This window comes from Pteropus alecto, unplaced genomic scaffold, assembly GCF_000325575.1.
Source record: "Pteropus alecto unplaced genomic scaffold, ASM32557v1 scaffold185, whole genome shotgun sequence".
NCBI classification, from domain to species: domain Eukaryota; kingdom Metazoa; phylum Chordata; class Mammalia; order Chiroptera; family Pteropodidae; genus Pteropus; species Pteropus alecto.
This window is the reverse complement of record NW_006438088.1, coordinates 995240-1012126: the sequence shown is the minus strand read 5'-3', so window position 1 is coordinate 1012126 and position 16887 is coordinate 995240. Positions and strand designations below refer to the sequence as shown.

The following is a 16887-nucleotide window of genomic DNA, read 5'->3' as shown; positions in this document are numbered from 1 at the left end:
TAACGCTTAATATGTGAGTTTCAGCTTTAAAGGATTCTAATTGGCAAGGTAAGTTTTGATTCGTGGCTAGAAAATGGTTCTGCGTGTTGAAGCCTTAGTGGTTGTATTAACAGCTTAAACACAGGATGGTTGCATGTATGCTTCGGCTCTTTATTTCTTAAACAGAAGAGTTTTACTCATTTGACTTGTAATATGACCAGGAGAAAGAAAGAAAGATATGACTTAGCAATAATTTGCCTGAGGGCATTTCTGTCCTATGTTCTTGGAACAGATACCAATAATTCTTTTGTCCCCATTTCTCAATTGTGCTCAAATACTTAGCACTTTTCTAAATCTTTCTAAATGTAACGATGTTAAAAAGAACATTTAGTGATTCTGGTCTTTTCATGTGCATTTGAAGCCTTCAGGTGTTTACGCAGTCTTTTATGGAGACTTTCTATAAATTCTTTTTTATTTGGCTGGATGGGAATGTACAGGAAGAAATGTGAAGAAATATTGCTCTTAATTTCAATGAAAGTGATTCTGAAGCTAAAAATAATAGTAAAATGAGATATTAAAATTCTCTTCAGAAGAGTGAATGTCATGATTCTTTAGACCTGTTTATGGTAGACTAAGAGGCACAGTCAGCCCGTTGGAACAATATGCATAGCGAAGTCTTTTGAGAAAAATGGATTTTGTTCTAACTGGATATAAGCTAACTGAGAACCACTGCTTAGATGACTTCTTGTCATTTGTTCCACACCGCCCTCCCATCCCAGCCGTCTCCCCGGGATAAGGGCCAAAGTTTGAGGCGTGTGTTTGCCGAGTCCTTAACATCATGGTATTTAAACAAAGTTAGGCAAGAAGGAGGCTCTGGCCTCAGGAAAGCCAGGCGTTTGCCCAGTGTGGGCAGGCGCGGGGACTGGTGAAGCTCACAGACGTGAGTCAGATCCCTGCTCTGCTGTCTGTTAGCTCTGCATCTGAGGGCTGGTTGTTTCATCTCTTTGTCCCTCAGTTTCGTCATCCGGAAGATAGGGGCAAGCATACCTATCTCATGTGGGGTTGCAAGGATGAAGTGGCGCAAAGTGAACACCCAAAGAACGCCAGCTTCTATTACTTTATGTGAAGATCTTCTAGTTTCTGTTAACTGTGATTCTCAGAGTACTTGAGTTCCTGTAAAAAGTGCTATTTTTGTACCTATCGTCAACATGGTGGCTGCTTATACTTACGTATCACGGCAGATAGGCTAGAGTTGTCAGAAAAGCTTAACATAAATAGTGCATGTTTCCTGGGCTATGCTTTGGCCAATCACATCAGCAGTTTATTTTTTGTTTCAAAAGGTATTACTGTGTAAGTGGCTTTATTTAGTAAGTGGGTCTGGTATGATTTCAGTGAGTGTGTTTGGCCTTAGGAATAGTGTTTGAGAAGAAGCAGCAGAAGATTGTACTGAAATTGTCAAGGGTCATGCAGTACTAATAAGATGGTCTCTTTGAGTGCGTGGGTGTGTCAGGTTAGAGGGCACTCATACAGGCCCCAAAATAACTGGAAATTGGGCTCTTTGCACCTGGCAAACTAACTACGTGCATCTCTATCACCACCGATTTGTACAATTACAGGGAACTGCGTGTACTGCCTGTAGACTCCCCTCGACATACAAAGGGCTCCATGAACAAACCTAAGTAATGACAGAAATACTCGGGCACTACATAACCTGAGGGTACCTATTAAAAAACATAATAATTTAAACTTAACACTGCTTTTGATGCATTCTAGTCTGTTGTTTCTTTTATTAGGTTGAGCCATGTGAAACTGGAGATAATAGCTTTTGAACTATAAAAATGGCAATTTCCTTTGTCCGACCTAATACATGGATAGCAGACAAGATATACCTACCACATTTTCCCTGCTAGCTGATTCTGTCTAAATACAGATATTTGTAACATAATCTGGGTTAGGAATTGGCATTTAGATTTGCATGCCAGTTTCTTCTTTTGCTCATGGGAGTAACCTCAGGGGAGGTTGGAGGTAAAAGGGTTTCCATCACTTGTTTAATGCTATTGATCTATCACGTTAATTCCTCCTTAAATCATTTCCCCTAGTGCCAGATCTTATATAATAGATGGGTTGGAGAGATACCCAGCCCTAGTGCGTTTCATGAGTAGGATCCAGACCACAGGCCATGTCTAACCTAAGCCAGCTTATTGAAGCCACAGGCTGCCTATCCCCTATGTAGGGTCCATGTGAATGTTAAGTCACCATAGTTGCCCATTATAGCAAAACTCTTAGAACTATATATAGTCAGTCATGAGACAGTAACACTCATTTGAAAAGCGATGTTTTAACCCAACCAAATTGGAATTCAAATTCCAATTATTCACAGAATGATTTCTGTAGAAGTCTCCCCTGTTTCTCTTCTCTTTCCCCTTTCCTTTCCTTTCCTTCTTCGTACCACACCACGCTCCAGAGTCGATTGTCCTATATCACTAGCATAACGCTAACAGCCCTGCATCATTAGTTCCCCAAAAGACACTTCTTGCCCTGTACTTTTTACCCAGAGTGTAGGTGAAACAGTGACATCTTGAACATTCTTTTATTCAGTCATTATTCAGACATTTATTGGGTACCTACTACATGCCACTCCCTATACACGGGGTGCTTGTGTTTGAGAAGAAGGGATGGACAGGTGGATAGCACTGTTGGGGACTTAATTGGGATATTTCACCTAGTGTGATAAGTACACACAGAAAGCCCATTAAGCCCCAGTGAGAGGAGTACGGGAAGCCTTTCCAGAGAAGTTGGCTGGAACACAGTAAAAGTTCACCAACAGAAGGAAGAGAAACATGTGTCAGATAGAGGGAGTAGCAAGGTTAAAGGCCAAGGTGAAGAGCTGAGTAAATCTTAGAATGTGGGTCATATGAGAAAATGGATTTAAATAATATAGCTTTTCTCTATATCAATATTTTGGCTTCTAGGATATAGATTCTATTTGCTCATTCTTATTTACAAATTTAATTGAAATTGACTGTCATCGGTTGTTTTGGTCTTCTGTTTCCTTATGACTGCAATTTTAAATTCATTATCATTTGCGTTTTTCACCTTGTCTTTGAGGTCTCATTTCATTGAATTCGTGTTCTTATTAAATTATTTTATAAAATGAAGCAACTGTTAGGAATTTCTTCCTGTTCTTACATTGTATTTTCTTCTGATAGGAAGATGAGATCAAAAGATATAGGATCTTAGTGTTTTTCCAAACTTCTTTTTTTTTTCTTTCTTCATTGCTGTAGTTTGTTTGAATAATTATCATACATTTTCTTTTCACTTTGATCATGTCTGGGTAGCTCGGGTCAAACGTTCTATCGGTGCTAATAAAATGAAGATTACTTTTCAACCTTTTGCCATGCTAGCTGACAATAGATGGTTTTCTCTTCTCCTCAGCTACACTCCAGGGCTTTATTTTGTGGTCCATTCATGTTTGCTCTTGCTATATAGTCTGATGTAATGGCCAGAGAAGGGGAAACTCAGCTGAGGTAGAAAGTGGTCTTCATTGGGATACCTGGGCTCTGCCTTCTCTCACCTAAGATTTTGCTAAATGTACTGCATCATGATTCAAGGTACTTAGTTTATGGGTAGGGGGCTGGGTGGGGCATAGCTTAATTCATTTCTCCAGTTCCTGGTGAATTTCTAGAGGCTTTATTTCAATCAGGATCAGCCTTACTAATGACTTTTCTTCTTTTCACTCTTTACTCTCCTGAAGTAATTTTCACTACCCCTAGGTCAGAAAAAGATAAAAAGACTACACAGTTTGCTTCCTTCCAAATTTGAGGTTATATGAAATAATTCTCGAAGCTTCTACCAGTCTGACTTTCGGAAAAGTGAAGGCCGTTTTCACTGGTCTTCAGAAATTTGTTTCTTACCTTGATCATAGAGTTTTAAAGTTTAATATATTAAGTTTGTGCCTTTCTTTGGTTGCACTTGGTAGAATATTTTCACTTATATATATATATATATACACGCATGTGTATCTTGAGGGGGGCTGTTGCTCATTTTGTTAATTGTTGTGGGAATATATTCTGTGGTTCAGTTTTCAGCAATCATCACAAACCTGATAGTTTTGCCAATTAGATAACCACAAATAATCTTTCTAGTTCTAAATGATTCCTTTCTAAGGATTCAGCCTAGATTTCTACAATTTGAAATTAAATTTGCTTATTGAAGCAACTCGATTGAAGTAAATTTGTTTATTATTTATTGCACAGACAAAGAGAATTATGTTAAGGTTATAGATTTTAACTCTAGAAGGCAACATTGGCCCACCTGCCTCCAGCTTCAACAGATGACTGTGTTGAGCTGGTGGCCCGTGTTTTGCCTGGAGGAAAGAACTTAGTGTCTGCATCTTTTCTCTGTTGCCATGCCGCTCCATGAATTCTCTCATTTTCTACACTGTCATGTGCCTAGGCAAGGTCGTTTGCAGCCCTATCCAAAAAGTCATCATGCCTGACCCGTGAATCAGTCAGTCTTAAATGCCATAAAAATAATATGACTTTGCAAACACCACCCAATCCCTTAGGAGACTTCCCACTTCTGGGATGAAAACTTCCATCAGCTCCAGAAACTAGCGCCTCAAACGAACATGCAATTGCCCTACTTGGCAGTCCTGTTCTGAATCATCCTTTTTCCATGGCACAGGCTATGTGAGACTCGAATGCACTTGGGAATGAGTGGGTTTGGTATTTTTGTTGTCATCTTCAGTGTCCCTGACACCACAGATTTGCTTTAGCTGACACTGTTGACTACCTTCTTAACACTTCTCTGTTAACTCACCTTAATGTGAACAATGGCATTCTCTGACTAATGGGCAGGGTGACAACCTCAGTCAGAAGAAAACTCTTCCAAAGATTTATAAGGTGAAGAGGAAGTCGTTTCCCCTTCCTCCACTTACCTCCCCTGACCCCATTCAGGAGAAGAAAAGAAGTTTAAGTTTTTTCTGCTCCACAGCACTGTGCAGAACTGGCGTGTGTGGGCTTTACCTGCATTCTGAGTTTCTCTAGACTTGGCTGTAGGACTTTTGAGGTCATATTTTCTCCCTCCTCCTTATGGGGAAAGTAACAACATAATTTGGGGGCGAGTAAAAGCAATTCAAAGTTCATGGGTTTAATTGAGTAGAGGTTATTGTGGAAGGTAGCATCCATTTGCTGCTCCTTTGGTTCATAGTTTCTTTTTTAAAAAACAGTTTCTTAAGTCAATTAAGTGCTGACAAGCCTTAGCCCCCTAGGGGATGGTAATATTACCTCAAATTCTCCCATACTTTTTGCAAATAAAAATATCACATAATTATGTTCTCTTCCTCCTCCTCCTCCTCCTCCTCCTCCTCTAAATCTGGCGACAACTAGTTAATCTTGAAACTGCCAGAGAGATTATTTCAGTGTTACACCGTACTTCTGGGAGAAGAATGGAATCTTATTTTTTTATTTCCATATGCTGACAAAAAATCTTCTCATTTTAGAGAGCAATGATATCACCAGCTAATGAGCAAAATATTTTTTACTAAACAGATGAATCCTTCCCTGACTCCTTTGTGAAATTAAAAAAAAAAAACAAAACTTACAATGTGTTTCATATTTTATTACCCTGACAACTCATAAACACTTTTTAAAGTAATTCTGGCTTCTTTAAAGAGCAAGACAAATTTTTTTATAAACACAGAAAATAACATTAATCTGATGGTCATGACCGGAAGTCCCCTGCCGCAGCCATACCGTGCTGATCTTGAACATACCCACCCGGAGTCAATTTGCTGCCCCCAAGGTAGGGAGTGACCTTGAATGCATCACTTCTTGGCCCTGTGCAGGGAGATCAGGCATGTTGGAGAGATTATGAAATCCAGCTTGGAGAAGAGGAGGGCCTAAAGCTGCTGTTGATTGGTGTCACATGCTGTTTATAAAGGCAACAGCACCAGCTTCTCTTCTGAAGGCTTCTCTAACCGGATAGGCAGGCATCTAAGGTCAGGCGGAAGGAGTGAGGCCACAAGGCCACATAAGCACCGGACTTCTAGGCTCACATAGGAACATGGAAATGCCCCCAACCCTTGGCAAGGGCCGGTCCCCTCACTGAAGCATGTTTCCATTTCCCAGCCGAAGGTGAGTTCTTCGTGTCCCAATCCCTATAACTCTGTTCCTCTTATGCATTTATCACAGTTGACTTATGTGAATCATATTTCTGAATTTCTCTTGGGCTCTCATTCTACCCCCCAGACTTCTAGACTATATAACCTTTCTAAGTCCACGTAAAGCCAGTTTACTCGTTTTTCTATATATACCTCGCTCTTCCTAATGCCTTGATTCACTGCATTCATTTATTCATTCATTCATTTCATTCAGGAAATTTTTATTAAGCACAAACATAGATACTACTTGTACTTATCTAAGTTGGAAAGACTATCGCAATGTTCAGTGTGGGCAATTGTGTGGAAAAATAGGCAATTGTGTGGAGCAAATTGTTAGTATGTTCAAAAGAAGTAAAGATACACCCCTTCTCTTACCCCTCAATTCTATAATCTAACCATCTTATCTAAAGGAAGAATGTTAGATGTGTTATACATTTTACGATAAAGTATTCATCAGAGTATTGTTTATAATACTGAAAAATTGGAAACATGCAAATATGAATGATGAGGGTGTTACTTAAATTATGGTATGCTTCTATGACTGAACACTGTTGAATTGTTAATATATTATGTTTCCTTTGTTGAATTTTTGTTGACATAGGAACATATTCAAAATTGTTAAAAGGAGGTTATAAAACGGTATTTTTGTTTGAACAGTATTCATTGAGGGTTTCTCTAAATAAAACCTTTAGAGACAGTAGTGTGGCTCAAAGAGGGTCACAATTATAAGCGAGAACTTTGTTTCTGCTTAGACCGTTATGTTCATGTGAGGGAGGCTTTGGGGACCCTGATAGTGACCTTGGGAGGTGGAGCAGCTAGAGAACATGAGGTCATTCTTGTTTGTAAAAACAAAGCAAAACATAAAAACACAAGAGTGTACAGTGTGTGTGTGTGTGTGTGTGTGTGTGTGTGTGTGTGTGTGTGTGTGTGTGAAGTGGGTGGACATAAACCAAAATATTACTAATTTTTCTGTGGAGTAAGGGAACATAGGTGATTTCTCATTCTGTTTTGTGTCTCTGCATTTTCCACATTGTTAAACGTGTATCATATGTAATCAACCATAAACAATAACTATTGTTAAAATACAGATACAGAAGTGAATACGACACTGCTCATTGTCCTCATGAAGTTTAGTGAGGAGCTAAGTAGTACAGTGGTTACAGTATATCATGCTAAGTCCTGTGATGAGATCTGCGTAGGTCGCCGTGCAACCACACAGCCTATGGACAATGCGGAGGGAGGCCAGGAAGGCTTTCCAGAGGAGGCGGCCCATGGGACTGAATTGTGAAGGACGAGTTGGAGCTAGGGAAGTAGGTGGGGTGGGCAGAGATAGTTCCAAGAAAGGAGTCAAAGTGCAAGTACAAAGTCGTGCAGGCACGTGAGAGCGAGGGTATTTGAGATGCGCAGAGCAACTCAAGAGGATGAGAACCAGTTGGCCTGAATGAGAGTCCCTTTCCATGTAGTATCTGCAGAGCAGAGCACATCATACACTGAAGCTAGAAATAAGGGTCAAGCTCTGACCATGCAAAGGCATATGTTCCACGAGAAGGCCTTCAGCCTTTGTCCTGAGGAGGTAACGGACAAATCCTGAGAGTGGGAATTGAATGCTGAAATGTGTCCTCAGAAAATTTACACACCGACTGCGTGCTGGATAAGTTTGAGTCTATTATTCAATGAGTAAGACCAGTGATGTCCTTTCCGTGTCCCCACTATTTCTACCTTCCCTCCACCAAGAAGCTTCCCAGGTGGCCTGGTTCAGCCTAGTCTTTCAAATATCCCATAGTTGATTGTGATGCACAGCAAAGGCCGGGAGCTATGGGGCTGGAGAGTTTAAACCTCTTTATTCCACGTGTGATTACACACCTAAGTAGCGAGGGCCTACTTTGGGTGGGTCACTGGGCATTGCGAGTACAAGGGGTAGGGGACAGATACAGTCCCTGTCCAATACTGTGGACATTCTTGTCATCTGAAAGACAAGCCAGGTTGGTTGCCCGTGTGGTACCCAACATTGAGTATCTCCATAAATACCTAAATCGTCCCGAGTGGGGGCAGCGATGGTTAAGGGGTATGCAGGTGTAGATGCGTCCTCCGTGCCACCCTCCTCAAGGACCCTGGGCTCTGTAAATGCCCAGCTTCCCATGAATCCCACACCGATAGGGGCCGCGCTCCTGACCAGGCCCTGGGCCTCTGGGCCTCACATTCAGGGTCTCTGTTCATCTCTTCCAGAGCCATAGGTGGCTTATCTCTGCCTTTTGATAAATGAGAGAAGTTAAGAAACATGCCCAAGGCCACACACTCTGTTCACAGGTGGCATAAAGGGGGACCTGAGCCTATGCCTCCCTGACTCCGGTGTTTTGGTTCCTAATTCTGCTCAGAATTTTCTCGGCATCGAAACAACCTGTTCAGACCCAGGTTCAAGTGTTGGCCATATCACTAGCTTTCACGTGTTCTCTTCACCTTTGCCATTTGTACAGCACCCAAAACAGCAGTTTCGAAGCAGTAAAATAGGTCTTGTTTGAATTCTAGTGAGTTATAGACCACAGATGTAATAGGCACTCACATATGCAGTTTTTAAAACAACAGACTTTAAGATAAATGTTATTAGACCAAATTTACATGGAGGAGTACTGAGAGCCACGGAAGTGAAATGATTTGCTGGAGAGCTTGGAAATTAAGCCCAGATTATTCTGGCTCCAAAGGCTTTGAGAGTCCCTCTCTCCTTTACCCCCCACTCTCACGGGGGCATCCGCATTTTCTTAGTTTTCTTCAGGTAACAAGTTCAACCAAGGGCTTCTAATGACCGTTCTAAGGAATTTTAAGCGTCATGTTGCGTTGCAGTGTGGTTCTCAGTCTCGAGCGAAGAAAGCCCACGTAGAGGTAGGGCAGAGAGCAAAACCGTGGCGTCTCCAACTCCACCGTTTACTGTCTGTGGAATCGGATCATGCGTGAACGTCAGCACAGCGCCTGGGAATTGTGAGCATTCGATATACACGGGTGTTGGATGCACAGCGTCAGGGAGGCACCTGCCACAGTTTGCGACACGTGTGGGCACTCAGGTAGCAGTGGGAAGCGGGGAATGTGACCACGCTTAGCACAGGGTTACAGAGAGAGTAACCAGAGAGAGTGTCAGAGAACAGATCTGTGAAATGGGGGACTAGGCAGTATAGGGAAGATGTGGCGAACCCTTGTGGGGAGAAATAATAGGAAATTCTACAAGGGCTGGGAGGAGACATTTTTGGGTTAGAAAATGGTGGGAAAGGGAGATTTTTGCTGAAGAGTGAGAGGGGACAGAGGAGCTCGCCCTGGCAGTCTGTGGCACAGCCTGGGACCTTGTCATGGTAAAAATGAGTAGTATCGTGTTGTGTAACGTCCTACCAAGAGAGGGGCCTTTGCATAAATAAAGACCCACACAATGAGAGAGACACTTAGGAGTGGCAGCTGAACTGTACAGTGGGAAATCATGACTTTCTCAACTGAGGGAATTTAGCCCTGAAAATACATACATGACTTACAACTCAGGACGTGGAAACTTCATAGAGGTTTTCAGTCCTCTCTAGCTTAGATTCTTTTTAAGTAACAGTATGTGTCTGTTGCTCCTCAGACACCCCTGAGAAAATTAAATGATCATCTCGTGAAACACTGCCCATGCTTATATTTCTAGAACACAGGAGAACTCAGCTGCTCCGAAATGATAGTGGAAACCATTTGATAAGACAGTTTTAGAAGCGTCCGTGAAGGGGAAACATCCTACGTTTGACTCTCATGGTTAAAATAGAAAAAGGAATTGGGAGAGAGACAGAGAGAAAGCGACAACTTTCGGAGAAAACCAAAATCATAAGTTTTAATTCAGTAATTTCAAAAATAGCCATTGAAAGGTGTCTATTTTCAATCGTGACTGCTCCCTTCAGGGGATGTTTAGAAGAATATCTATAAACGCGATCTTTTTTAAGACCAGTCGCTTGTAAAGGTTAGTCCTGGTCGGGATTTGCTCAGATTCTCCCATTCTTTTTTTTTTCTTTCTCTGGAATTCCATAGACAGTAATTAAGGAACTGGAGGCCAGCGGGAGGTCAGGGAGCCTTCGTCAGTGAAAACAGGGATTGTTTGCCACGTACAACACTCCCTTTTTTCCTTGTGGTGAATAGGAGATTTGCTTAGAGCTGATGACTTATGCCTTTCTTACAAGTTATGCAGTTAGCAAGTAACTGGGGACGCAGTCGGCAAGCAGAAAGCAGCTAATTGAATCCAGTGTCCTCACTTTTTTTTTCCTCCGGATCGTAAGCTGTGCCGGTGGAGCCTGTCTGATCATGTAACTCCAAAGGAACACGTTCAGAAGTGCCTAATCCTCGCTTTGAGATTACAGAGTTGACGAACCAGAGAGAAGACATTCTCAAAGTGGGGAGGGGGTGGGGATACCTGCAGCGAGCTCAAAGTTGCCCCTTAGGCCTGCTCAATGCCGAAGCCGGTAAGTTCCCAGGGTATGTTTAATGCGAAAGAAAAAAATGTGCTTTCTGTCACTTCAAAGAAAAGCTCTTGATTGCTCCTGGCTATGATGCTTCACTCTTTTCAAATTCCTCTAGATGTGCCCTCCTTCCCTGCTTACTTCTCGACCTTGTAACTCTAGCATTCTTTCTTGGCACGCTCACTCAATACTAAGGCATCGCTTTTGGAGGACAAAAGTGAATATTATTTTGAGAATAAAGTGGGAATGCAAGCGATTGAGTGTCCGGGGGTTGGAGCTCAGTTGTCAATTGTGGAGGCTTTCAGTGTGGAGGACTTGACTTCAGACAGCATTGCATATTGATTTTCGTAAACCTACAACCGATCGGCTTCCTTCTCTTAATTTTTCATTTAATGCCACTGACAAAGCGGACCTAGGAAGTTGAAGCGTATATGTCTGCTTAGGTGCTGGGGTTAAACGGGCGTGCGAATTTCACAAGAGAATACATTTCCAATACTTTTCAGAAATGCTTGAATATCTTAGTGTTATGTGCTGGCTCTTGAGAGATAAGTTGACTTAGCGGCTATTAATTGAGACAGCATGTGGGGTGTTGGAGCTGGAGAAGCAGGCTGAATGTGTTTCTGCAGAAGGCTCAGTTGTAACCCTGTGCTAAGCGTGGTCTCAAACGGTCCCCAAAAGGATTCTAGTTGCTTCTTGCAAATTCGATTTAACCTTTATTATAGCCCATTACTCCTGCGCCTGCCCCACTGTGCCATGCACCTTTTGGAAAGTATTTATTCTGTTGTGTCAGAGTCACAAGAACTGTTTGTTACAGTGTCCGGTGAAGTATCTGTTACCGACCCGCAGTGACAGGCTTGAGTTGAACAGTGAGGGGATGCTTTTACTTTGCTCCAGCGCACAAATGTTTGTATCTACAGATGCTATTAATTGTGTTCCTTTTTTCCGCTCATCCTTAATGTAGCTGTGTTATAAGAAGTTCTCCACGCTGGCTCCGTGTCTTTCCTATTAGAACATTGCAGATGTGTCAGGGATGCACATGTTCCAAAAGAAACTGAGAAGGAAGGAGGCTCCACCCTCCTGCCCAAGCCAAACGGGCCCCATAGGTTCCCCATTCAGCACCCTGGAAGGCAATGGTGTGCTATCTCTTTAAAGCAGCTATAGCTTTGTGCCTTGGCTTGGTCACTTTGTTATGGTTAAAAACTGTGGAGCCAGCTGTCTGCAATCTGATGTAATGTTGCCATGGAAACCAGAAATGAAACACTTAAGCATTCACCACAGAATTACTACATATAGCATTAGCCAAAGTAATTAAAAGTTGAGCCATATGGGCTTTCTGGTGGAAAAATATTCAGTAGAGAGGCTTGAAATCAAATGTTTCTGTTTACAACATTGTAAATCTACTTTTCCATAACCTTTGGTGGGATAAATTGCTTTTTTTAAGTAAAGGTTTAGAGGTGGGGGGGGTTATGCAGATAATTGAGTTTTTACCTCGTTTAAAAGATGAACAAGTTAAACTTTATTTTAGTATTCTGACCTGGGGCAGGACAGAGAGGGGAGGAGAGACCATCTACTATTTAAATGTGTATAAATATGTACTGTTATTTTTATTTTCATGGTAGTTTATTTAAAAACCTGTTTTGTAATAGTTCTGAATTTATTTCTTGGAATCAATCATTCATTTTATATACAGTGCAGATTTCCTTCATGTTCTACAAAGTTCCTCCAAGTGGGAAGATTTCTTAATTTTTTTCCCCCTAATTCTCACCCATCCATCTCTGGGGGTAGATTTTTGAAATGAAAAGATAATGTTATTTCTAGCATTCAGGAAGTGGCACATGCTTCTTTAAAAGGAGAGACATGATATGAGGAATTTAAGCTTAAAAGAGATTTAAGTTGAAAAGAAATACATGCCTTTTATAGAGTTTTTATGTTAAAACAGCTGGAGAGAATTTTTAAAGGGAAATATTTGATATCTCTTTTTCCTCTGGACTCAGGAGGAAGTGAGAAGTCAACACCTCTCCATCAATACAAAGCACCGTTCAACTCCATTAACTTCTAGACTTATAGGCTACTTAAGACATTTTCTATTTTGAAGAAAATATGTGTTTACATATGTCCATATATATGTATATGTACTATGTATATATAGAATGACTGGTTTATTTCATATTTTTCTTCATAATAATGGTGATGAATCTGTCTTGTCTAGTGTTCGAAACATGATAATGCAAAGAAAGTTATTGGTTGCCATGATTTGTCAGAGGCAGACATCTCCAAAATCTTCGTTTTTTAAGAAAAATAAAAATAACGTTAAAGTTCTAAAGAGCTCCTGTTTCTCAGAACTAGATGGAACATGTGAAAGCAATCAAATGAGTACCTGGAATATGTTACTTTTCACCACAGTGAATCTGGGCAGAGGAAATTAGGACGGGTGGTGGGGGCAGTCATTGCCTTTAAATCTGTTGTTCTGGTTTAACTATTTTGATTTCTCCCTGAAAATTTCTCTCTGATAGCTCATTTCCTACATGTGATTTGTGTCTTTGCGGGCTCGATTTTTGTATTATTTCTTTCTATATCCTATTTCTCTTTTTACTTCCCCCATCTCTCTCTCACTAACACACACACACACACACACACACACGTGATGTTCATCCTCTAACATAGCTTCCTGTATCTTGATTATAAACAGCTTGTGCTTATTTTATTTTCACTTGACTTCAGAATTTTTTCATGCGAATGTTACAGATATATATTCTAGGTTTGTCCCCTTGATATGTCCAGAGACTCTATAATCTAATGTTGATTCTTCTGTTAGACTTGCCTGGCTTTTGAGATGCAGCAAGAAGGCGGAATGTTTTTAAATACTCATGTGGAGTTCCATGCACTGTGGTTTTGTTCAGGTGCCGATTACCCAGAAAGAGGGTTAACCAAGTTCTCATTCCTCTGGTTGACCGCTCCATTTCATCGCACATCAACAATTCAGTCAAGTAAAAATGAAATTCAAACCAGACAATATCATTATATAGTAGGAGCTGTATTATTTCATGTTCATTTTTTACATTTTGAATTTTAGACCAGATGCATTAAGCCTCTTGCTAGCATGCCAAGTAGCCCCCCTCCTTCCCCACTACCCCCATTCCTCCGATTTCTATTCTTGATTACCAGGTAACCAGTCCTTAACTTTAGTTCTGAAATGTGTATGCAACATTTTATGTAGCAATTTTAGAGAAATGGAACACAGATATTGATGCGCTTCACAGAAGGAAAGCCTGAGAAATACCGCTCCCTGTCAGATGACTTGTCATTTATGGTTTATAATAATTGTTCTTCAGTGGATGCATGGTTTGCTTACAGTCATGCAGGAAGAAAAGTACAGTGGCTCCACGCTGGGAGCTTGGTGGGAGGAAAGAAGCCAGGAACTGGGTTGTATTTATCCCTTACGTGGAACCAAAGTACTTCAGAAGTATTTGTGGACTCACAACACGGACCGTTTTTATGCCTAAACCGTTCATGTAATCTCTACCTGTGACCTCTTGAATTGTTGTCTGCTCACTCTTGCTCACCTATTTTATTGTTTATAAAGTTGCAACGAATGGGTGCATTTCCTGGGGTGGGGGGCGTCTCCATATTGGACTCATGTTCAGAGATGTGGTTTGTTTTTATTTCGTGTTTTCGGCTGAGGCATTTCTCTCCCGACTCTTGCAGTGAACTGGGTTTGAGGAAAGGAAATGGAGAGAAGGCTGTTGCCAGGATGAGCAGGCTTAGCTGGAGCTGCTCACCAGCTGCCCAGGGTGTGCGGCGGCCGTGTGCTTCCGCCACGCTCTGCGCTCCCGCGAATGCCCGCGCCCCGGGTGCGTGCGGCAGCCCATTTCCTTGGAGACTTTTTTTTTTCTTTTTTGCTTTTTTTACGTTTTGAACAGATAAAACAGAGGAAGCTGCATAGTGAATGTTGGAGCTGACTTGGAAGCAAAACTCATTTCGTTCACAAGGAAAGGATTGTTTTTTGCCTGGGTCACTGCTGCGGAGAGAATTTTTTTTTCTCTCTGTAATGTTGGATACTTGAGGGAAAACAGCTGGGCTGAGCATACTTGAATCGCTGCAAAACGAAATGGGATTCTGGGGAATATGGACTGTACTGTATGTCTGAAAAGGTCAGCTTTTTCCCTTGTCCCTCTTGGAGGAATGTAAGGGCTGTCCTCATGCTCGCCTTCTGAGCTCTTGGAAAGAGCTGGGAGAGGCGGAAGGGATGGCTGAGATGCGGCAGACGACTTCACAAGTGAGATAGAAGGCGGCTTTTTGCATCTCTTCCCTTTTCCTGCCCTGCTGTTTTTGATTTTCGGGGGGAGGACTGGAACAAGTCAACAGATTTTCGGTTTGGAGAAGTAGTTGGTGACCACGTTTAAACAGCAAGTCCTGATGGGCCAGACAGAGGAGAGCCTGGCCCAAACCACAGCGGCACAACGAATTACAGGGCCAGCCTTGGAGAGCGTCCTGTGCAGTTCTCCTGAAAGAGGACCGGGAAGTAGTCGAGACAAATGCACCGCATGCAGGTCAAGGGCAAGGGTGTATGTTGTGCTGCTTAGGATCTAACTCTCCACTCATTAGGCCTTGAGATGGTAGGTGGAGCTTCATGAACCTGTTGGGCAAATTTGTTGGTACCCCAAGTTCAGCTGCAGAACTGCCAGATTTCAGACTGGCAGTGAGGCCAGGCTGCCCCCGGCTGCAAGAGCAGAGCTCTGGAGCAATTATCTGATTAACTTTTCCTTTGTTTCTTTGCCAGTCAAGAGAACAATCGGATGATGAGACCGAGGAGTCCGTGAAGTTTAAGAGGTTACACAAGCTGGTAAATTCTACTCGCAGAGTGAGAAAGAAACTAATCAGGGTGGAAGACATGAAAAAGCCCAGCACTGAAGGTAAAAAAAGCAAACTCCACCCTGCTTATTCCAGAGTAAATCATTTGGGGTTCGTTTTTCAGTAGAAAAAAAGAATATGATTTCGAGTGGAAAATGGGTTGAGTTCTGGCCAAGGCTGGCAGAAAGAGAACCAGGTCTGCATGTTAGCAGGCCAACTCTCAGCATGTTATGGGGTGAAGGATCTGGTGTCCGGTATTTTGGGGGCTCAGGAATTTAAATAGTATAAAGAAGAGAACTGGCTAGTATATGACAATGAAGTCTTCTCAAAGTGTGCCATAGCTTTAATTTTGAGCTTATGCCATTTTATATAAACTTTATTTTATAACTTCCTCTGCTCCCAAAAGGACAGCGGTTCTTGCCCATCGAATTTAGTGGAAATTTGACATACATCCATCTCAAACAAACTCCTAACGATCAAGGCATTTCATATCCTTTTGGATCTCTGAGGAATGATGTGTTCTTCCTATAAACTGTCTCAAGTCTCAGTTCAAATAGGACTTTGAGGACCTTCCATCCTAAGTGCATCCTTGAGAGCCGTATTGCTGGCTCAGCCACTTGTCAGATAAAGCAATAATGTCAACAGGGGTAAGAGCTTAGCTTTATTGGAATGAATAGTTAACCTTTTAAGTGTAATTATGACAGTTTTAAATCACAACTGGATCGTCTCTTTTTATTAGTAGTATGCATTTGTAGCATCTTGAAAAATTCTCCCCAAAAGATAAAATAATAAGATTTCCTGTTTGGAAAATGATAAGTGAATTAGAAGAAAATACTGGAAAGAATATGTCTTTTTTTAAAAAAACATATTACCGGTTAAAATTTCACACCTACATTCTGAGGAATTTCCAGCTTTTAATATATGGATTTAAAAATTCTCATTAGAGAGGATTTTTGGTGTACATGAATAAAATCAAGCCGTGGAGGGAACGGAATTTCCCCTTATTTACATAGATGAGGGTTTCCTGTTATTATTGCTGTTTTTCATTTTCATCCATTGTAATTATTTATTAGTTTAAATCCTCTAGAGTAATATTGAAGGTAAAAGGGTTACTGTGAGAGAGTGGAGGTTAAAAGGGAAAAGAAAGGAGGAAAAAGACAGAGATCTGCTTTATGATCAATTTCATAACCTTAGAGTTGTGTTTAAGTCCAGGATTTCGTTTGGTTGTCATTTGGCATGATAATTCTGTGTACTTTTGGGTGCGATGCTGATTTTACATTTGGATGTTTTAAAAACTTGCCTTCTAGTTGTGATTTTGACAGTATCAGATATAAATTCATTTCCTCTCACTGTGACAGCTCTTAATGGACTCACATGCACAGTTTAGTTGACAATATTAATTAGAACCATATGGAATTGCCATCGTTGAACTTT

At 41.4% G+C, this 16887-nt stretch overlaps 1 protein-coding gene across 1 annotated transcript in view; it reads left to right on the top strand.

The window, feature by feature from the left end:
• SASH1 (SAM and SH3 domain containing 1) overlaps positions 1–16887 on the top strand; it is a 160003-nt gene that overhangs the window by 109871 nt on the left and 33245 nt on the right. The window contains exon 9 of the mRNA XM_006915337.3: positions 15383–15515. Coding sequence (XP_006915399.1) covers positions 15383–15515 — 133 coding nt within the window. The remainder of the gene's footprint in view (positions 1–15382; positions 15516–16887) is intronic.